General features: G+C 41.0%; 1 protein-coding gene across 1 annotated transcript in view; it reads left to right on the forward strand.

Annotated features, from left to right (window-relative positions):
• The window catches only part of atp2c1 (ATPase secretory pathway Ca2+ transporting 1), a 114345-nt gene that overhangs the window by 10114 nt on the left and 79957 nt on the right, over positions 1 to 24274 (forward strand). The window contains exon 2 of the mRNA XM_039737476.1: positions 23302 to 23406. Coding sequence (XP_039593410.1) covers positions 23302 to 23406 — 105 coding nt within the window. The remainder of the gene's footprint in view (positions 1 to 23301; positions 23407 to 24274) is intronic.

The following is a 24274-nucleotide window of genomic DNA, read 5'->3' on the forward strand; positions in this document are numbered from 1 at the left end:
ATCAATCGGAGCCAAATTTAAAGCGTCCATAGCAAAGGTATATTTCAGTTTTTTATTTTTAATAAATTTGCAAAACCTCCTAAAATCCTGTTTCCACTTTATCATTCTGGAGTTATTGAGTGTTGCTTGATGAGGGGAAAAAATGAATTGAAATGATTTTAGCACAAACAGTGCAACATTACAAATGTGATAAAAGAGAAAGGTGCCGTGTTATTACCATAACTCTTTTTGAGTCAAGTAGATGCTCAGTGTAAGGCTGGGAATTTCCGAATGCCTCCACATATAAACAAGTGTGTGAACATGCCATGCATACCCAGTAAATGCTAGGGCCCTCCCACATGGTAAAACTAATTGCTAAGAGTGCATTTGGATCATTCAGGAAATGGTCTGTGGTTAAGTAAATTTACATTAATAAAAGAAGTCGGGAGTGCTTATGAAAGATTACTGAAGAGCAATTGTGCTGTTAGCCTAAGTTGTGAGATCAGTTATTGAACAATTACCATATCTTCAGGATTTGTCTCAGACCAGCTCCAAGGTTGCTGAATTGTTATTGAATTAAATTAGTGTAATACAATTTTCCGGTAAACTCTTAAAATATTTCCTTACAGCCATTTTAGTTTAGAGCATTTTGCTGTGATCTGTTATTCCGGGCCTGTGGAGGAGCAAGGCATTTCATCAGGCAGCGGGTCGGAAATTATAGGTTTAGGGGAGCTTGTTAGTGGGACACACGTCCCACCTCACCCAGCATATAACACACTCATATTCCAGGGATTTAGAATACGATCAGGGGTGAGCGTCTGAAGCTGCATGGATCATTGAATTTGTTTTCTTGAGTTAAGTCTGAACAAGGGTGCAAAGTTAGCGTGGTCATCACTGGTAAATTGGGATTGGCTGCTGATGCTATCGTTTTCTTCACTTGCTGCATGTCTATCTTTCTAATAGCTTTTTAATAGTTTTTCTTCTGTATCTGTGTTCTTTATTTTCTGTGTTAGTTTAGCAGTTACTTTCTTCTTTGGATGATTTTTCTCCAGAGCTGTGGAGTCAGAAGCAATTATTGGGTTACAGTAGTCGGAGTTCCAAATTTGCTCTTGAATACTTGTAAATTGTAACATAATGTGTTAAGATTTCCAATTTCACATATACTGATTCAATTAAACTATTTTTTTCTTCTTCTAGACTTATGATAAAAAGAGAGCTGCTTTTTTACTTTCTCGTATACAAAGTTTACTGATGTCGAGATTTTGATGTATCTCGACAGTTTAGACCTCCCCTGACTTTCTCATATATGAAGTGTAGGGAAAGTATTGGAATCCTCCAAAAATTCCATTTTGAGATTTTGGTGAATCTTGATGTTTTAGACCTCCCTGAGTCTGAAAATACCATTTTTAGAATTACGTCTCTGTGTGTATGTAAACACGATAACTTGAGTTTGCTTCCACTTAGGTCAACCAAATTTTGTATACAAGTATTAGGTACAAAATGTAGATTTCTATCAACTTTTGGCCTATTTCCACTTACTGAAAGTGGTACTTTACCTTTTGTTCATGCAGCTGCAGAGTCCGATTTATTCAACTTTACGTTTATAGTAATTGTTCACTAGATTATTAATTTGATTTGTTGTTGATGGTTCTTTAATGTACATAATGTAAAAATGTAATCATTGTCTTGCAGTTTACTCCTAAAATATCCATCCTCATATCTGAGTATACGAGAAAGTCTGGGGGAGACTACTCCTGATTTTTAATTTTGCAAGTCTTATGTTTAATGTTACTTGATGGTTGTTAGCCCTAACAACCTCTCTTCAGCCTTAAAACCCGAACTTTAACAGGTTTATGCTAAAACGTAGCCTGATAGAAGTCAAAGGTATTGTATTCCAATACATAAAAACGTTTTAAGTGCTGGACTGGTGGATTGAAGGCTTTGCATTGGTTGTAACTGACTGGCCAGCTAGCCTGAAGGAATACAGGTGTGTATGATGAAATGACATGAACAGGCCAGAGCTGGACTGCGCTGACTCTGCCTGAGCACAGTCAGTGAGAACTACGCACCCACTCATTCAAGAGGTGTGTCAAGAAGCCGTAGGATTCCTTTAAATGGTAAATGGCCTGTATTTGATATAGCGCCTAACTAGAGTTCAAGAACCCCCCTAGGCGCTTTACAACACAACACACATTCATACGCTGGTGATGATAAGCTACTATGTAGCCACAGCTGCCCTGGGGCACACTGACAGAAGTGAGGCTGCCGAACACTGGCGCCACCAATCCTTCCGACCACCACCAGCAGGCAAGGTAGGTTAAGTGTCTTGCCCAAGGACACAACAGCTGCATTCTCATGCCGGGAGCCAGGATCGAACCTGCGACCATCCGATTGCTGGACCACCCGCTCTACCGACTGAGCTACTGCTGCCCTAATTAAGGCTGATACCAGCCAAGTCTCTCTGCTGTTCTCTGAGGAGAACTCTTGTCTTGCCTCCCATATTTAGACATGCCTGCTCTTGCTACTCCATTCAGAGGTTCCATATCAACATAATTATCAACATAATAAATATAGGAGTCTAATTACAAATAGAGGAGTCAGAGTCAGAATTGGTGTCACAATCTGAGTCGAAGGTGTACCGACTCCACAGCTCTGTGTGTGTCTCTCTCTGCGCCACGTCACTTTGCTCTTCTTCATGCACTTTGTCATTCCAGCTTCTCCCAGGTGTGGTTATCCATTGGCTTGAAGTAAATACATGTGGGACTGGAATCGGAGTTGAAGTAAAGAGAGCTCCCGGTCACTGTGTTTGTTGTGAGCTCACTGGGGATGCTTTTTTTTTTTTCAGGCCGATACCAATCATGGTTTCATGTTATTAGACTTGGCTGATTCTGATACTGAGTCCAGTTTGTTTTACTTTATCCTTTTAAAACATTTTTATTTATTTATTATTTAGTATTAAGCTTGGGTATAATTAGCCGTGTGGAAGCCTTGTGTTTTATACTAAAGTGGTATTTTTACAATTAAGCTGCAATCCCACAGGTTATGCCTGTTAATTCTTTATTAATAACTAGGGGGCTCTGCCCCCAGCTCGCTTCGCTCACCCACCCCGGGTTTGGTTAACTGGATATACATTTTATTTATTAAGAGATTTTTTTTTTCCATGGGAGTCGTTACATAATGATAAATATACACCTGACCGAATTGTGGTTTATTCGAAATTAAACTTGTAGCTTTAATTGTTGCTGGACCACAAATTCTCCTACCTTATGGTCCATTATTGTGTAAATCTACGTTTTGAGCATCGAATGATGCGAACGCGAAAAAGTTATTGTAGACTGGAATATTTTGCCTGTAGTGTTTGTGGATTTCACTTTCACCAAACAACAAATCTTTTAATTCTCGCAGATACGCCTCTTCATTGGGGAGCAACACGAATTAGACGATCTACAAGTCTCCAACTTAAACTTTAAAGCCTTACAATGTCTGCATACTTCTGAGATATCACTTATGTTCATATATTCGATCTGTTTTTGCTGTTCCGTTGTTTCACCGAGTAATAATTTCCATTTGTTTGTGCTAATGTGATCTTTACTTTCTTTTCTTTTTTTGATACTTGATAATTTTACTACATTTATATTCTTTAACCTGCTCTTCGTGTATTGCGCCAATGTTTTTGAATGTCTTTATGAAGTCTTTTATTTCTGACCCCAATTGGATCTACGATGTTTTCAATTCCACTTGGTCCGGGCTGATTATTACTTTCCTTATTTTCAGAATTTTTCCCATAGAGTATTATTTGTTTTTTGCTTTCTTTTTTTGCCGCCTTTTCTCTCCAACGCTTTTGGGTCTCTTTTCAACGCACTGCTCTTTCTTCTTCGCTTAGTCGTTGACGTGCCGTCTACAACGTATACAGTTTTTAAGAGCTGAGAGCACATGAAGTGTGTCTGCCAAAAGCATTCCAACAACTGAGAAGTTAGATGCCCGTGATCTTGTTTAAAATTGGTTGTAAGTAGGGCGTGACTAGCAAATTTCAACGTCTAACGGGACTTGATTCCAAAGGTTGTAAAGTCTAGTCTCGCTGGACGTCAAAGTGTCTTTCTGAGAAGGTCATGTCTCGGCCCAAAATTTTTTTATATAATAGAGAGAAATGAACTTATGTAGGCTTATTCTTCAGTGAACATAAAGAATTATAAACTAAATGAAATCCTCTTAAAATCCGTACTTATTTGAACTACACAGCCTGTGAAGTAGTGTTGCATCGGTACTAAAATGTATGCTTTGGTATCGATAAACAGCTTTCGAACCTCAATACCAGTATACCAAATCAGTTCTGATGTAAATAACAGATAACTCCAACATCGCCACATCTTACTCCGGCCTCCCTGTTGCACCTCGCCATCACATTACATTTTAAGCAAGGCGGGGGACCCCATGAAGTCACAAATGTGTCAAGCATTGGGGTTGGGGTATGAATTCCCGATTGTGCCACACTTTGCGTTACATCACTTTTCATAGCTGCCACCCTGTTGTGCTATGACATGCACCGCACTGAAGCGATAAATTCCTGTAAAGTATAAACAATAAGGGAGCGGGGTCCCCCGTGAGGTCCAGGCTGCTTCGAAGCAATATACAATAAGGTGAGGGAAGGCTTGTCCCCCATGATCTCCGATTTGTGACTCGCTTCATGCTACATCAATCTTCATAGTTACCTCCACAGTGCACAGTGATATGCAGCACACTGAAGCAATAAGAGGGAGGGGTCTCCATGATGTTCTGAGCGCCTTAAAGCAAAACAAATTGGGGTACTTCCAATTGCACCACAGTTCACACCACATCACTCTTCATAGCCACCTCCCAGGTGTGCCATGCCATCGCACCACACTAAACACTGCATTAAAGCAATAAGGGAGCAGGGCCGTGAAGTCCTGAGCACTTGGAAGTAGCAAATTTGAGTTAACCGAAAGCCTGATGTTTGCTCTTGGTCCCATACCTTTTTAATTTTGTGTTTTACCGTACTGTTCCAGTACTGGTATACCACACAACTCTCGTGTTTGGCCTAAGTGTGGCCATTCAGTCCTCTTTACCTTTACCACAAATCAAAGGTGGAAAGTCCAAATGAGTCCTTCTGGCGAAGCTTGCTGTCTTTACAGTTCTTCATCAGACCTCACTTTGTCCTCTTCATCAGTCGCAGCATGTGGGTGGATCCATCAGGGCGTGCAAGTACTCTGGGCGAGTGCAGAGATGTGATTCAGGATAATTAATTGTAGATTTTTGTTGTTGAGGAGCAGTAGGACAGGTTTTGTGATCTCACGTGGAAACATCCTTGACAGAAAACTGTTACAAAACCTTTGCATACACCCTGAAGAAACGTAGCATTCATCAAGACTGCCAGGGGTGCAGACGTATTAGCTGACAACAGCAGGTAAAGCAGAGTTATAGGGAAATTCAGAGACTGCATTTACCAGTTTGGCCTCTTTCAGCAGAGGAGTCGTTAAAATGTGTGCGTTACTGTTTAATGTGGAAAGATCTAACACCCTTTACCTTTTTAATTAAATGAGTATAAGCCTCTGTTGAGCGATTGACAGCTCTAATGTCTGACCTGTAGTTGTTTACACTCACCGGCCACTTTATTAGGTACACCTGTTCAACTGCTTGTTAATGCGAATATTTGATCAGCCAATCATACGGCAGCAAATCAATGCATTTCGGCCTGTAGACATTTTCAAGACGACCGGCTGGAGTTCAAACTGAGCATCAGAATGGGGGAAGAAAGGTGATTGAACGTGGCATGGCTGTTAATGCCAGACGGGCTGGTCTGAGTATTTTAGAAACTGCTGGGATTTTCACACACAACCATCTCTATGGATTACAGAGAATGGTCCGAAAAAGGGAAAATATCAGTGAGGGGCAGTTCTCTGGGCGACAATGCCTTGTTGATGTCAGAGGAGAATGGCCAGACTGGTTTTAGCTAATAGAAAGGCAACAAGAACTCAAATAAGCACTTGTTAACACCGAGGTATGCAGAAGAGCATCTCTGAACGCACAACATGTTGAACCTTGAAGCAGGTGGGCTACAGCAGCAGGAAACCACACCAGGTGACACTCCTGTCAACTAAGAATGAGCAACTGAGGCTACAAGTCACACAGGCTCAACAAAAGTGGACGATAGAAGATCGGAAAAAGTTGGGTGGTCTGATGAATCTCGATTTCTGCTGCGACATTTGGATGGTACGGTCAACAACATTAGAACATTCGAACACTCGGATGAGAACAGGCCATTCAGCCCAACAAAGCTCGCCAGTCCTCTTCACTTATTTCTTCCAAAAAAACATCAAGTCTAGTTTTGAAAGTCCCTAAAGTCTTACTGTCTACCACACTACTTGGTCGCTTATTCAAAGTGTCTGTCGTTCTTTGTGTAAAGAAAAACTTCCTAATGTTTGTGCAAAATGTACCCTTCACAAGTTTCCAACTGTGTCCCCTTGTTCTTGATGAACTCATTTTAAAGTCACCGTCTCGATCCTCTTCCTCTGGACTAATTCACTTCATAATTTTAAACACAACTCCTCTTAATCTTCTTTTCTTTAAACTGTGAAGGCTCAGCTCTTTGAATCTTTCCTCATAACTCATTCCCTGTAGCCCTGAATCAGCCCAGTCGCTCTTCTCTGGACCTTCTCTAGTGCTGCTATGTCTGGTGGGCACAAAACTACACCCAGGACTCCAGATGAGGCCTCACCAGTGTGTTATAAAGCCTGAGCAGAACCTCCTGTGACTTGTACTCCGCACGTCAAGGCGCTATATAACCTGACATTCTGTTAGCTTTCTTAATGGCTTCACTGTCGGAAAGTCGATAGCTTAGAGTCCACTATGACTCCTAAATCCTTCTCATAAGGTGGCCTCTCGATTTTCCGACCGCCCATTGTGTATTCAAACCTTACATTTTTCCTTCCTATGTGTAATTCTTTTCATTTACTGACAATAAATTTCATCTGCCACAAATCTGCTATCCGAGTCCAACATGAAAGCAGGGATCCATCCTGCCTTGTATCAGTGGTTCAGGGTGCTGGTGGTGATGGTGTAATGGTGTGGGGGATATTTTCTTGGCAAACTTTGGGCCCCTTAGTACCAATTGAGCATCGTTTAAATGCCACAGCCTACCTGAATATTGTTGCTGAACTTGTCCTTCCCTTTATGACCGCACAGTGCCCATGTTCTGATGGCTCCTTCCAGCAGGATAACGCACCATGTCACAGAGCTCAAATCGTCACTAACTGGTTTCTTGAACATGACAAGGAGTTCACTGCACTCGAATGGCCTCCACAATCAACAGATCTCAATCCAGTAGAGCAGCTTTGGAATGTGGAGGAACGAGAGATTCATATCATGGATGTGCAGCCAGTGTGTGATGCTATCATGTTACTACGGACCAAAATCACTGAAGAATATTTCCAGCACCTTGTTGAATGTGTGCCATGAAGAATTATGGCAGTGATGAAGGCAAAAGGGGGTCCAACCCGGGACTAGCAAGGTGTACCTAATAAAGTGGCCCGTGAGTGTATATTAAGGAGTACATGCCACAATCCTCATTTCCTCAGTGGTGGATGATTTCAGTGTAATGGCTAACTGGCCGTGTGTGAGTAGATGCCCACTAAGATTTGAAGCAAAGATACCTTTTAATACGAGTTTCATGCAGGTAGCTGCAGAAGATGTCCCCACAATTTGAGAGGCAGAGGTTTGCCGATGAAGGATTGCTCTCGAAAGGAGAAAAAAAAAAAAATGAAACATGGACACAAAGCGCTTGAAATGAAAAATAAAAAGCAAGTAATTTTAATAAGAGCAGCAGGACAGCCAGTTGAATGACTTCTAACAGACAGTAAACAAGGGGATCAGCTTTGTACAGCGACTGCAGTCATGTTAGTTTAAACGCAGCCCATTTCTGTCTTCCTCGTGCTTGAACAAAAATGCCTGCTGTGACAAGAAAGACAAAAGGTTTGGGACAGCCACCCATATATTGTGCCATGACTGCAAAAGGTTAATTTTGGTGAGTTGTGTTCAGGTTCAAGTGCAAAACAGAACTGACATTGGTTTGATAAGATGGCGGCTTTAAAGGCCTTGACAGGAAGTGATGTCATTCGGACCGGAAGTGACATCATGCATGGTGCCGGATGTGATGTCATCAATAGCTCCACCACCGGAAGTGACATCATCCATGGAGCTGGTGCCGGAAGTAGCGTCATCTATAGCGCACACACACATACAGCCACCCAGATCTGGCGTTGTCCTACCATTATTTAGGCCCACTATCTGCCTCCCACTCACACGTGTGTGCCACTGCTTAACAAGGAAGTGTTTCTCATAAAGTTACATTGAAACCAAGCCTATTGTTTCAGAGCATTTTACACATGTGCACACACTCATGATATATAAACCAGAACACACGGTGTCTTGCTAAAGTATTTAACTCGTTGTTTGTTCCGTTTTGTCCCATTACAACCTGGAATTAAAATGGATTTTTTTGGGGGATCACCATTTGAATTACACAGTTTGTCTGACTTTTTGAAGATGCAAAGTATTGTTTATTGACACAAACAATAATGAAGACAAAGAAACAGAAATCCTGAGTTTGAATAGGTATTGACCCCCAAACGTTGATACTTTATAGAGCCCACCCTTATTGCAGTTCCAGCATACAAGTCTCTTATTGAATGCCTTCATTAGCCTTTAGCACATCTCGCCAGTGGCAATTTTGCTCCATTCTTCAAGGCCAATGCATTGCGTTGGTGTCCAGAAATCTTCAACTCATGCCACAGATTTTGCATTGGATTGAAGTCTGGGCTTTGACTCGGCCATTCTGGGATATTTCCATGTTTCCCTTTAAACCACTCCTGCGTCGTTTTAGCAGTCTGTTTAGTGTCATTTATTGTCCTGCTGGAAGGTGAACCTTCACCCCAGTGTCAACTTTCTGGCAGACTGAAACAGGTTTTTTCCAAGTACTTCCCTGTATTTAGTGTCATCCATCTTTCCTGTCATTGTAACCAGTTGTCCTATCTCCCCACAGCGTGATGTAGTCACCACCGTGCTTCACTGTGGCAGTGGTGTTCATCAGGATGATGGGAAATGTTGAGTTTGTGTCACACACACACACACACACACGTGTTTCCCATGATGGCCAAAAAGTTCAATTTTAGTTCCATCTGACCAGAGAAACTTCTTCCATGAGTTTGGGGAGTCCACCACATGCTATCGGGCAAACTCCCAAACACATTTTCTTATTTTTTGTTTTCTTTAGTTAATGGCCTTTTGTGGTTATTCATCCATGAAGCCCCACTCTATGGAGTGTACTTCCTCCATGTTGTGGATCTTTGCAGCTCCTTCACTGTTCTCTTGGTGTCTTTGTTGCATCTCAGATTAATGCCCAGTGTGTGAGTTTTGGTGGGTGACCTTCTCTTGTCAGGTTTGTAGTGGTGTCATGCTCTTTCCATTTTCTTTTAATGGATTTAATGGTGCTGTGGGAGATATGCAAAGTTTGGGATATTAGCACTGATCTCTACTTCTCCACAACTGTTGGGTGAGCTCCTTGGTCTTCATGGTGCTTGTTTGGTGGTATCGCAGAGTCGGGGGGCCTTTCAGACATCATGTGACAGGTCATGTGACTCCACACAGGCAGACCCTAATCAGCTAATTACTGGATGTGACTTCTGAAGTTACTTGGTTGGACCAAATCTTATTTAGCGGTCTCATAGCAAAGGGGACAAATACATACGCACTCACAAAGTTTCAGTTTTTACTGTTGTGTTTTGTTTTTGTTTTTTTTTTTATATACTATATATACAAGGTATTTTATTTTCATTCCACTTCAACAGTGTAGATAGACTGTGCTATTAAGTCCATTGCATAAAATCCAAATGAAAATCCACTTTAATTCCAGGCAGTAATGTGACAAAACAGGACAAACACCAAGACAGATGAATACTTTTGCAAGGCACTGTACAAAGCAATGAAGTAGAGTAAGAGATGATAAAGCAGAATAAAATACAAAAATTAGAATACTAGAAGAAAACCCTGAAAAAATATCATCATTTGTGCTACAACACACATCTTCCTGGGCGTCTGGACAGACAGGGTAAACTGAAAGAAGGCTCAGAAAGTTCAAATCAGTTTGGTGCCTTCCTGAACAAATGACTTTGACTTTATTCAGCTGATCTCATCAATTTCATCAGGCTGTTCCAAAGTCTGGGCGCTATATAGAGCTGAAGGTTCTGTCACCACTGGAGCGCAGGGTTAATCTGAGACACGACGACATAACCAGAATCTGTGGACCTTAGCGGGCGTACAGAAGCATAGTGAAGCAGGAGTTTACTGGTGTAGTCCGCTGTATGGCCATTTAAACCTTTATACGTTATTAGCAAAATACCCGCGCTTCGCAGCGGCGAATTACTGCCTTAAAATTTTTATTAAGAAGAAAATGAAACCTTTTTAAACTGAGGGAAAATATACCAAAAATTATTTGTTAAGGATCTCTTTGTATGCCACATCGTGAGTTCGGCCCTCCGGTTGTAATATGACCAAGCTGTGTGCTGAGCTTACTCTTGAGCATGCAACGTACAGTTGGCCATGTGAAATGGGTACCTGAACAGTGTAAAGTAAGTCTAAAATACCCACACAATAACTGTAATCGTAATAAATGAACAATAAAACAGCAGAGAAGCCGTGGATTAAATAAAAAGGCTGTAGTTATCAGCAGGGAGACGTGAATCCCATGGCAAAGCAAGGAAGGGAATGTAGAGATCGGAGCGACGGACGGCCTTATATAGGCAGGCAGCCAACAACGTGGGAGGCACTGGGATGGGGGACCCAACGCCGCCTCACACGGTGACCGAGCTGCAGGCTATGGACATATATATGTACGTAAGTAGGATTTAGTTAGCGTTAGGAACCCGGGTACCAAATTTCTTGAAGATGGGCCCATAAGTAACAAAGACTGTTGAAAAGTTCAATATGGCGGCCGACAGTGGCATCATACCACCGAAATAAGTACGTACATCAGTTTCAGTTAGCGCAGGGATGCCACCTACCAAATTTCGTGAAGATGGGGCCATAAATACAGTGGTGTGAAAAACTATTTGCCCCTTCCTGATTTCTTATTCTTTTGTATGTTTGTCACACAAAATGTTTCTGATCATCAAACACATTTAACCACTAGTCAAATATAACACAAGTAAACAAGTTTTTAAATGATGGTTTTTATTATTTAGGGAGAAAAAAAATCCAAACCTACATGGCCCTGTGTGAAAAAGTAATTGCCCCCTGAACCTAATAACTGGTTGTGCCACCCTTAGCAGCAATAACTGCAATCAAGCGTTTGCGATAACTTGCAATGAGTCTTTTACAGCGCTCTGGAGGAATTTTGGCCCACTCATCTTTGCAGAATTGTTGTAATTCAGCTTTATTTGAGGGTTTTCTAGCATGAACCGCCTTTTTAAGGTCATGCCATAGCATCTCAATTGGATTCAGGTCAGTACTTTGACTAGGCCACTCCAAAGTCTTCATTTTGTTTTTCTTCAGCCATTCAGAGGTGGATTTGCTGGTGTGTTTTGGGTCATTGTCCTGTTGCAGCACCCAAGATCGCTTCAGCTTGAGTTGACGAACAGATGGCCGGACATTCTCCTTCAGGATTTTTTGGTAGACAGTAGAATTCATGGATCCATCTATCACAGCAAGCCTTCCAGGTCCTGAAGCAGCAGGGGACAATTACTTTTTCACACAGGGCCATGTAGGTTTGGATTTTTTTTCTCCCTAAATAATAAAAACCATCATTTAAAAACTGCATTTTGTGTTTAGTTGTGTTATATTTGACTAATGGTTAAATGTGTTTGATGATCAGAAACATTTTGTGTGACAAACATGCAAAAGAATAAGAAATCAGGAAGGGGGCAAATAGTTTTTCACACCACTGTAAGAAAGTTCAACATGGCGGACGTTGTCGACCGTTATGACCGCTACGTGTAGAATTTCGAAATGAAACCTGCCCAACTTTTGTAAGTAAGCTGTAAGGAATGAGCCTGCCAAATTTCAGTCTTCTACCTACTCGGGAAGTTGGAGAATTAGTGATGAGTCAGTGAGTCAGTGAGGGCTTTGCCTTTTATTAGTATAGATTAGCTGTGCTACCCGCCTAAGACGAGTTGAAGTTTAAATCATCAACGTGGATATCAGCATTAACACTTGCAGTGCACCATACAATGCATATGTCTCTGTTATGTGCCATTTGGTAAGACATCTGTAAAAGAAGCGTTAATGTTTGTGATGCGCCGTCTATTGGAATGACAAAAGCAATACATTTTATCACTACAGATATTTATGATGCACTATCTTTTGGAATGGCAGAGACATAACCAGACGAACCCACGGACACTTATTCTTTTATTAAGGTGGATTAACAGAGTTTTATGCCCTCTCCTGTAAGACAGAGGGAGCCAGTGAAGACAGAGCAGGTCGCGGGTCAGGGTAAGGACTCCTGCAGCAGAGTTCTGAAGCAAGTGGAGTTGTGACAACAGATTACAAGGGACACTTGCCAATAGGGAGTTACAGTAGTTGATGCAGGATGTCATTAAGTGCATTACAAATGTCTGTGATGCGCCACCTTTTTGAACAACAAAAGCAATGCATAGGTCTGTTATAAGCCATTTGGAATAGGATTTGTAAAAGCAGTGTTAATAGGTTGTGATGCACCATCTGTTGGAATGACATACAATGCATGTGCCTCTGTTATAAGCCATTTTGTATGGGATTTGTAAAAGCAGTGTTAATGTTTGTGATGTACATGACACATTGGAATGACATATGATGCATATACCTGTTGTATGCCATTTGGTATGGGATGTCTAAAAGCAGTGTTAATGTTTAGAAGAATATGCCATCTGTTGGAATAACAAATTCCGTGCATACATCTCTGTTACATGCCAGTTGGTATGGGATTCATACAAATGTTTTAATGTTTGTCATGTGCCATTTCTTGGAATGACAAATGTGAGGCATACTGCATGTCTCTCTTGTATGAGATTTGGAAAAGCAGTGTTAATATTTGTGATGCGCCATCTGTTGGAATGACACAATGCATTTTATTACTACAAATGTTTGAGGCGCCATTTGTTGGAATTACAGAGACATAGTAATCTTTTATTAAGGTGGATTACATTTTGTCTACTGATTTGAAGCCATTCATTGTAATAAAAATAGAGGATATTGGGAAGGGGGCAAATACCTTTTCACAGCTCTGTGAGACAAACTTTTTTGTTATTTGCAGGCATCATTTTTCTATCACAACATTACACACATGCTTTATTTCTGGACTGCGAGGTGTTCAGCACATGTCAGTACTTTTTAAATGTCTTCCTGTGGCACAGATAATATCCTCGGGCGTGTTCATTGTAATTCAGCTTGGTGCTCAGCTAAACCACATTAAATTAATAATAAAGCATTTGCATATGCTTAACAAGAGAGGCAAAGAAAAAAAAGTACATATATCAGATTAAGTTTGTTTAAATTACATTCAGTAACAGCCCCCGGCAATGGATTGAACCGCTGAGGATGTTTTAAGCACACAGTTCGGGGCGATTTTTGAGTTTGACTTATTGAAGAATAAACGTGCCCTCATCGTGAGGCGAGCGTCAGTTTAACTTTGAAGGCTTCAGCAGCTGTACTGCTCTTCTTGATTTGTGTCTAAATATTGAACTACAGTTGTAGCTAACCCTGATGGTGTCATTGGAACATTTTGTTGTGGTCTACTTAATAAAGAGTAACAATAGGGTCACCCTCGGACTCTGCCACATAAAAAGCTAGGGGGAAAATCTTAAAACTCAAGTGAAAAAATACAAAATTATCCCCATGTAACATACGTAAAGGCTTTCTAATAAAAATGTACTAAACTTAGTTTTATTAGGCCATAGAAACGGGGAAATAACTGCTGGCTTATTTAGGCCAGGAGTCCAACTAAAACAGAAGTTGGCTGAAACAAAGAAACATTTTGAGTCGGTGTGATTCGCTAAGTAAGTGAATTCAGTTTTATTCCACAATACAAGGTAGCTGTGTATGTTTTATTATGCGTTAAGATTTATAAATTCTGCAACCACTTGATCTTGTGAGGAATTAATTGGGTGAGAATCTACAGGGGACTTGGAGCCAATGTGACGGGGTGGCATAAAAGAGTTGTGCTTAACGTCATATTGTAGGTTAGACTGGAAAAGAATGGGAAGGCAGATGTTAAGGAAGCAGAACTCGGGAAGGTCGTCTCTCTCTAGAGGCAAAAAGTGGGAAATAGACCTGGCAACCAGGAGATAAGCAACATCATTTATTTCTAGAGCACATTTTCATACAAATGATGAGGCTCAAAGTGTTTATATGATGAAGAAAGAAAGAGAAAAAAAGACAAAATAAATAAGAATTAAAATAAGGGAACACTAATTAACATAGAATAAAAGTCAGGTCCAATGGCCAGGGTGGACAGAAAAAAACAAAAAAAAACTCCAGATGGCTGGAGAAAACAAAATAAAATCTGCAGGGGGTCACGAGACCACCTGACCAGCCCCCTCTAGGCATTGTACCTAACATAAATGACCTCAATCAGTCCTCATGGTATTCAGGGTTCTCATGGAAGAACTTGATAATGATGGTCATTAGTTCTGGGCGGTATGACCCAAATTCTATATCACGGTATTTTTCAAAATTATACCGGTTTCACGGTATTCAACGGTATTTTTTTCACAAGGGGATAAAGTTGATGAGCCACAGCATGAAGTTATGGGAAAGAGTAGTGGAAGCTCAGTTAAGAAAGTGAGGTGATGATTAGTGAGCAGCAGGATGGTTTCATGCCAAGAAAGAGCACCACAGATGAGATGTTTGCTCTGAGGCTATTGGAGAAGTTTAGAGAAGACCAGAAGGAATTGCATTACGTCTTTGTGGACCTGGAGAAAGCAAATGGCAGGGTGACTGAGAGGAGTTGTGGTATTGTATGAGGAAGTACGTAAGAGTGGTACAGGATATGCATGAGGGAAGTGTGACTGTGGCGAGGTCTGCAGTAGGAGTGACGGAGGTGGGATTACATCAGGGATCGGCTCTGAGCCCTTTCTTATTTACAATGGTGATGGACAGGCTGACAGACAAGATTAGGCAGGAGTCCCCATGGACTGTGATGTTTGATGATGACGTTGTGATCTGTAGCGAGAGCAGGGAGCAGGTTAAGGAGACACTGGAGAGGTGGAGATATGAGAGGAGAGGAATGAAGGTCAGTAGGACCACCAAGACAGAATACGTGTGTGTGAATGAGAGGGAGGTCAGCTCCTTTTTTCAGGAAAAGTTCTTCTGTGTCATCATGTTCAACTGTATCGTCTGCTACAGCTTCAGTTTTGGAATGTTCTCTGTCCATTTTCACCGCTCAGTACCTCCACTAACGCATGTACTCTGTTGCATGCATGTTTAGCGGTGTAGCAGTGAAAAAGGTCCCCCCTTAAACAGTTTCCCGCTGCGCCACATTCCGAACATTGCTTAGGCTATTTAAACTGGTATTGCGTTATAAGGAAAAATCCATATTCTAACAAAAATTAAAAATGGTTTTCAGTATGAACCGGTATACCTCAACAACAGCAACATTTATTTCTATAGCACATTTTCATACAAATAATTCAACTCAAAGTGCTTTACGTGATAAAGAAAGAGAAAAAAGACAAAATTAATAAAAATTAGAATAAGGGAACATTAACATAGAAAAAAAGTAAGGTCAGATGGCCATGGAGGACAGAAAAAAAACAAAAAAAAACTCTAGATGGCTGGAGAAAAAAATAAAATCTGCAGGGGGCCACGAGACCACCCAGCCTCCTCTAGGCTTTCTACCTCACATAAATGACCTCAATCAGTCCTCATGGTATTCAGGGTTCTCATGGAAGAACTTGATGATGACGGTTATGTCGACTTCTGGCCTTTAATCCATCAGTGTGGGGACATCACGGTGCTTTGATCAGGTGGTGGTGGCGCAGATCGTCACCCCAGAAAACCGGAAAAAGAACAGAAGAGAGAGTAGGGGTTGGTACGGATTGTGGAGCCACCATGAATAGTAATGATAATTAATTGAATATACAGAGCATTAGGATTAAACTAATTTGTTTTCATGGTGAGCTGCCGGAGCAACTGATATGATATTTTCCACAGACGCGGCAATCTCGCTTCGGGAGATTGGTTTGGTTGTCCCAAAAATCCCCAAAATCCCATTATTATCCCATATTCTATGATGTTGCTGCCTTAAATTCATTTTTTCCTCTCATCACACATCAAGCAATCATTCAGTACAACAGAACGACAAAGGGGAAGCAAGATTTTAGTAACTTATTTAAATGTAGTAAAAAATATTCCTTGGACATGGGTATTCAGACCCATTACTCAGTACTTAGTTGAAGCCCCTTTGGCAACGATTCCAGCCCAGAGTCTTCATGAGTTTAATGCAGCAAGCTTTACACACCAGGACTAAAAGGATGTTCTACCAAAGATCTCTGCAGATCCTCTCCAGCTCTGTCCAGTTGAATGGAGACCATCGGTGAGTAGCTATTTTCAGATCTCTTCAGAAATACTCAACTTCAGGCTCTGGCTGGACCACTCAAGAACATTCACAGAGTCACCCCAAGCCACTCTGTTGCTCTCTTTGATTTGTCCTGTTGGAAGGTGAACCATGGGCCCAGCCTAAGGTCCAGAGCTCTCTGAAGCACATTTTCATTACGGATATCTCTGTACGTTCATCAGTTCATCTTTCCCTCAACCCTGACTAGTCTTTCAGTCCAAAATGCCACACCATGATGCTGCCATCTCCATATTTCACTGTTAGAAGAATAGAACAGTCTAGACGAGAATAGGCCATTCAGCCCAACAAAGCTCACCAGTCCTGTCCACTTAATTTTCCAAACAGGTTCTCTGAAGCTTAGCCAAAAGGACCGTTGGGTTCTTCGTAAATAATCTTACCAAGACCCTTCTTCCCTGATTGTTCAAGTTGGCCCTAGTGGCCAGCTTCAGGAAGATTTATGGTTGTGTCAGCCTTTTTTCCATTTAGGAATCATGGAGGCCACTCAGCCCTTAGAAGCCTTCAATGCTGCAGATTAGAATTGGGTATTAGCAGTGATGTCCCGTTCAATTCAATTTCAATTTCATCTTGACTGAATTAGCGTGCACTCATATATTTGACATGCTGGCTTTTTGTTTTTTTTTTTTTTTTATTATTATAGAGATTTCTTAACCGTGCATAAACAACAAATTTCAGTAACACTTTATTTGAAGGGTGTCTGCATAGTGATTTCATAACATATGCATAAGCATGGAATGACATTTATGAAGAAATGCTTGATTAGTAATGAACAGATAACATTAGTACCAGTATTTGCAAGATGTGGAAAAAAATGTTGCGCAAAAAAAAAAAATTTTTCACAGCATGTAATAAGTTTATATGTTTAATATGTCACTGTGCTCTGTACAATAAATGTTTTATAAATCTGCTTCTTCTCACATGTACAGCTAACACAAAGCCAGGTTTAGCACACAGGGGCTCATCATTTAGAACTGGTAGGCAAACATTAGAACAGGGGTGCCCAATGCGTTGATCGCGATCGACCGGCAGATCGGAAAGGGAGTGCAGGTAGATCGCGTTGCATTCAAAAAACATTTTTTTAAATGTTGATCTATCATATATCCTCCCTATGGCACTTGCCACTTGATTGACGTACAGGGCGGCCAGTCTGAGATCTCTTTTCTTCTAATACACTGGTCATCCCGCACGCACGATCAAACGTGTGAGCTACTGCAAAACTCCAGCGATCTAAGTGATCTAGTTAGCCTTCCAATTCATATCGACTAAAGAAGGGATAAAAACAAATGTGGTGTTTATGTGCTGGATGTGGAGTTGGAAGAGGATTTTTTCTCTCTCACAATATCACAATCAAAGTGCGTTTCTCTGATCTGTCAATCTATCATTGCTATTCCAAAGGAAAATGTAGAAAGGCACTTTCAAACTGTTCATAAAAACTACAAAACCGACTTCCTTCCGAAAAGCGATCTGAGAAAGAGAAAGGAGAGGGAACTAAAATTGCAGTTAATCGGAGAGCCGTCATTTGTCACTCGACTGAATTCAAAAGCAAAGGCAGACACACCAAAGCGGCGTTCTGGGTGAGCCACTCGATCATTAAGCATAAGAAGTCCTTCCAAGATGGAGAGATAATAATAGATGCCTTCATTGAGGCGGATCGCTAGGGAGAAATTCCTGCTGAGATTTCAAGACCCCTGTCCAGAGAAAAAGGAGTTTCTCCTTGTCATGAAACATGCAGAATACAAGCAACTTAATAACGATCGATGGCTGTTAGATTTGGTATTTTCTTCCGATCTGACCAACATGTTGAATGAGCTTAATTTACAGCTGCAAGGAAAAGAGAACTCCATGGACAATATGATTAGCTCAGTTAATGCTTTCAAACGGAAAATGCAACATCTGTCCTCAAAGCTGCAGCGCCTGATTTGGGGAACATCCAAAACCTCGTGTCAGAGCTGGAGACGCAATGCAAGGTGTGTGTGTGTATAAATAAATATATATATATATATAGATAGATAGATAGATAGATAGATAGATAGATAGATAGATAGATAGATAGATAGATAGAGATAGAGAGAGAGAGAGAGAGAGAGAGAGAGAGAGAGAGAGAGAGAGATAGAGAGAGAGAGAGAGAGAGAGAGAGAGAGAGAGAGAGAGAGAGAGGTCTCATTTTTAATGTAGGTAGATCATTTTGACCTGGACATTGTAAAAGTAGCTCACAAGCCAAAAAAGTGTGGGCACCCCTGCATTAGAAGACAAGAAAGGGACAACTACACCTTTGAAACCAACGGACGGATGGGAGATACCGTCATCCAATCCTGAAAATCCTTCCAGCACAGCGACGAACATGGCAGACTGTCCACATTGAGATCCCACTTTGGTGAAAAGTCTTGCTATGGCTTCCTTCGTCTGTAATGCAGCGTAAATCGTCAATAAAGAAAGCTATGTGTTTTCTCCTATGTGATTTCTTATCGACATATCACTAAGGGAGGGGTATCGCCTTTTAATATTATATCTATATAGTTTCGGGTTACTTAAGACGCCGCAATTACAAAATGAACGTATTTCCAGGGAGCTAGTGCCCCCTAGATGAAAACACAGCACTGCACTCATTCAAAATTCACCATCATTTAACTAACATATTGCCACATTAGAGTCCATACACATTATGGGGGCTCCTTGTTTAAATACAATACAATGGCATCTCTTTATAAAACATCTATTTTATCTTGCAAATTATTATAAAATAATGAAATATTGCTTCTTAGATAATAAATGTTATTCAATAACCTATTTGTGTGTTATGAATGTCCATGTAGACACCCTTCACCTAAACCAGAGGTATCCAATCCCGGTCCTGGTGGGCTTGCTGTGGCTGCAGGTTTTCACTCTAACCATCTTCTTAATTAGTGAGCCGTTTTTGCTGCTGATTAACTTGTTCTGCCTTCGTTTTAATTGACGTGACTAGGACCCCTTAGTTGTTTCTTTTTCCTTAATGAGCAGCCAAACAATAAAGAGAAAAAAACAAGCCGCCACATGACCAGCTAACCTGAAAATTAAGAAAGGTGAAGGTCTCGGCCATGTTGGTCTGCTCAGGTCACCAAAACAACTATGACGGTTTGTCTTAGAAAAACAGAATATCAGCAGTCTGCTGTGGCAAAATGAAAGCAGCAACAAGTCCTGATATTAACTAATGGCTTTAATTAACAGCAAGAATTGGCTTCTCATTAAGAAACTGGTTGGAGTGAAATTGGTTGCAGTTTGACGTTCCAGTTTAGCTAGTCATCTGTTGGCTCTTTCACATCTCATTTCTATTTGGCTTACATTTAATGAAAAAACGAATCAATTCAGAGGACTGAATCCTTAAAAACAGAGCTATTAAGATGAAGGGTAAAGGAGTGAATTAACAGTGAAAACTGTTCACTGATTAGGAGAAGGGTTAGAATGAAAACCTGCAGGCTCTGCGACCCACAAGGACTGGAGTCGGACACCCCTGACCTAAACTGTTCTCCAAATGTATTCACTTATTGGACATTTAAAGTAATCTTTATAATTAGTCAAAATGAAAGATTCATCGGGAAGACTCATGTCTTGGTACGATTCTCCAAGTTACACATATCTTCATTTGCTCACTTGTAGCAGTCACATTAGTCAGTCTCGAAAATGTGTCCTCACAGTTCCTCCTCAGTGTTTTAAAATGAAGATCTAGAGCTAATGCTTGTTGACAGTGGCATTGGATGAATGGAAAATCAAAGAAAAAGAACCATCCATCATGACTAATGCCGCCGCTAATGTGATCCGTGCTGTACACACACGCTCAGTTTCTGCTCTGAAAATTCCAACAATTGCCCGCTCCTTTGCCGGTTGAGGCGCGTAGCAAACTTTTTTCCATCGTAGCACTGCAGCTAGCTGCGTGCTTAAAGAGAAGCAACGTTTATTGGACTTGCCAACATGCAAACTTGTGATTGGTGTGATCTTACAGTGGAACAGTGCGTTGGAAATGCTAGAAAGGTTTTTGAAACAACAACCCGCCATCTCAGAAATTCTGCATATTAGCAGCAAGGTTGCTCCCGGTGTGACTGGCATGCAGCACACTTGTTTGCAAAACAACCACCACACGTGTCCAATCATTTTTAATGTAATAGTGACATGTGATTGTCACGTAGGAATCTGCTGCCCTGGGTGCCTGGCTGTCACAAGTTACTGCTATTCTCTCCGCTGACCTGAGAGACATGACAATGGTTTGCTTAAGATCTTCATAAAGCCCCAGTACAATAACATCACACATTTGAGTTTGGGTTGGTATAGATAGCATACCGCAGTTCAAAAATCTGTATCAATTGTTGAAAGCCGTTGTTCTCCACAACAGTGTAGGGTTTTGTATATTTACAGATTGAAAAACTGCTATAGATTGTTATTTTTTGGGACAAGGCGAATTGAATGGAATTGTGGAGCTGTCCACTGCCTCTGGTGTTTAGGCTGTACTTGTTCAGATGCCGACTGAGATTACGTTTATGGATGACGTCAGGATAAATGATTTCCCAAATTTGTTGTGTTACAGTAATACTTCTAAGTTGCACAGCTTACACACGGCTTTGCTTTTATCCAGTTGTTCTTTTCCGACATACCAGCTGAATCCGTACCAAGTCCACACATCTGATTTAAATGTCGAAGGTGCTTTTTTCCATAGAAAGCCTTAACAAGCATTAACAGGACTGGATGCTAAAAACGAAGATAGGCAAAAATCTACAGATATTAATTGAGTAGGCTAGAAACTCACAAGGGCGATCTTGAGACTTTAAGAATCCATATTGAATTGTTGAAACGAAAAATAACTATTCATCAGAAATTCAATATTTTTACCCAGGCCTACGGCAGATACTTTTTGAAGCCTCAACACAAACCCGTCTATAAGCTCTGCAGGCAGTTCCTTTGACCTCACGGCAGCTATGGGATCTTATTATATTGAATTGACCACAGGTGGACTCCAAACTAGGTGGTTCTTGGTCACACTTCTTCCTTGGCCAGGTGGAGATCATAGTTGTTCCATACTTTTCCGTTTAAGAATTATGGAGGCCACTGCTGTCTTGGGAACCTTCAATGGTGAAAAATTGTTTTTTTGCAGCCTTCATGATATCTGTGTCACAACACAATCCGATCTCTAAGATTTGCAGGTAATTTGCGTCCATCTTCAGCCTAGCCAGTTATGACAGACACATGCACAGGAAACCAATTTGTTTAGCTCTTTATACATCAGTCAATTAATAATTTAATATTACTAGAGGGCTCTGCCCCCATGCTTGCTTCACTCGCCAACCCCTGTGTTTGGTTAATCGAATATACAATTTTAAAAGCTTTTTTTTCTTTGGAATAGTTTCAATTTCATTATTTGCACTTTTACATTAAGAACAATATTTGGAATTACCTTTTCTTCAAGATCGCATTGAATTTTGATTCCATTTTTGGAGACACATTGTGACAATGCAACGTGTAACTGCCCGTGAGTGAACATTTGTTTCTGTTTCTCTAATAAATAATCCGACTTTTTTTAAGACGCAACAAGTCCCTGTGATTTGTTAATTGTCATAGCAAAAGCTATTCTCACGGGAAACTGTAAACATTTTAATACGAATAGCATATCAAGATCTCCTTTGGTGTCTAATGTTATTCGTGGAATTTATTTATTTATTTATTTATTTATTTATTTATTTATTTATTAAGCACTTTAAAAACAACATCAAGGCAGACCAAAGTGCTGTACAATAAAATCCCAACATATCAGACACACAAAACCAAACGGTAAATGAAACAGAAACACGAAAGTGAAGGAGTCCGCTGTATCTCTTTACTTTGTATGTCTCGTGTGTGTGGCGCTGTGCGTGTTGCACTTCTGTGTCGGTTCTGAGCTTTGTCTGAGTGCGTTTTATCGTCTGTCTGCCCCTCTGTTGGTGTCTTTCATATCTCTCCGTTGATCAATTGATTGAGTTGTGGTAATCTTGTGAGAAAGCCTCAGACTTCCTGAAATCTTGTAATGGAAAAACGGGCTTAGAAAATCCACAGATTGACTTTGCTTAATGCAGCACTGGCCGGTTTTATAGGCTGCTGGAATTAGTCTCTGAAATGAAAGGGAATGTGCATGCAGAGCTGCGTTATCGTCTTTTCCTTTCGTATATATGTAATCTTAAGGATCCTGTTCAAAGAAAAGTGTAATGAGATATGCAGTAATAAAGAGAAGTAAGCTTGCAGACCTAGCCCACGTCTTAGCAGGGCACAAAGGCCTTCTAAGCTTTCTTGACTCGAGCCCACATTTTTTCTTTACAGGTAACCAAGCAACTCTTGTTTGGCCATTTTTTCTTGTTTCAAGTTACTCCCTCAATGCAGTGAGCATCGACACGTGTGTTACGGACTCCGGCTGCAGATTATTTCTTGTATACCCTCAGCTAGCTCGAGCGTCGTTCCTGGAAGATCAAGTGCATGCTCTCTGCTGGTTGTATGAAATCCTTTGTTTTACATTTTCGTCCAGTTTTGTGTTAAGAGTTTCCTCGGTTGTTTGGGGCATGTGGTAAGATGTGTAGTGTGTATACAATATGAAGTGAATTAGAATAGGCTGTTTTCTAGTTTACGTCTTGATTTAGTTTTTCAATTATTCACTCTATGACACTCGGCAGTTAATCAGTGTCTTGTGCTCTCGTTTTCAATTTTTCTTCCAGCTTAATGAAGAACTTTCCGACAATGACAATGAGACCATGATTCCAGTTTTGGTGTCAAAGAAAGCAAGTGAACTACCAGTAAACGAAGTAGCCTGCATTTTACAGGTAATACAGCAGCAGCACAACATGTTGACCGTTTCTCCAAACTGTAGTTGTGAATAATGTGACAGTTTAGTTCATTTTTAGATCGGGGTCTCCAACTCCAGTCCTGGAGAGCTACTGTGGCTGCAAGATTTCATTTTCTTAAATTCACTTTTTTCTTAATGAACCAGTGACCAGTTTTTGCTGCTAGTATCCGCTCACTCACTCACTCACCTACCAGCGACCGGAACAGTCTGGCTTTACGCCTAAGAAGTCTACCATCGAATGCATCCTGGCACTGAGGGTTCTCATGGAGCACAAACACAAATATCGGCAGAGTTTCTTTGCAGTCTTTATCGATTTTCAGAAAGTGTTCGACTCAGTTGATCGAGCTGCCCTGTGGGACAGCCTGAGGGTTCGCAGGATCCCCTGAAGGTTGCTGGATATCATGGCCAGCCTGTACACTGGTACTGTGAGTGATGTGCAGAGTGGAGGCAGATCCTCTGTGTTTTTTCCAGTTGATTCTGGGGGTTTTTCAACGGTGTGTTCTGCTCCTACTCTGTTTAATGCTTGTATGGAATGGGTGTTGGGTAGGCTCATGGGGTCCAGCGGCTGTGGGGCATCTGTTGGTGAAGAAAGAGTCACGGATCTTGACTTTGCTGACGATGCGGTGATCTTCAGTGAGTCAATGGAGGCTCTGATCGGGGCTCTCGAGAGACTGAGTGAGCAGTCTGAGTGTCTGGGCTTGCAAGTGTCCTGATAAAAACCAACATCCAGGTCTTTAATGACCTCTTGGCCACAGCCATCAGCAGTGTGTCTGTCTGCAGAGAGAGTGTCGACCTTGTCGAGAGGTTTTCTTACCTTGGCAGTGACATTCATGTCTCTGGTGACT

Source organism: Polypterus senegalus, chromosome 15 (assembly GCF_016835505.1).
Source record: "Polypterus senegalus isolate Bchr_013 chromosome 15, ASM1683550v1, whole genome shotgun sequence".
Taxonomy (NCBI): domain Eukaryota; kingdom Metazoa; phylum Chordata; class Cladistia; order Polypteriformes; family Polypteridae; genus Polypterus; species Polypterus senegalus.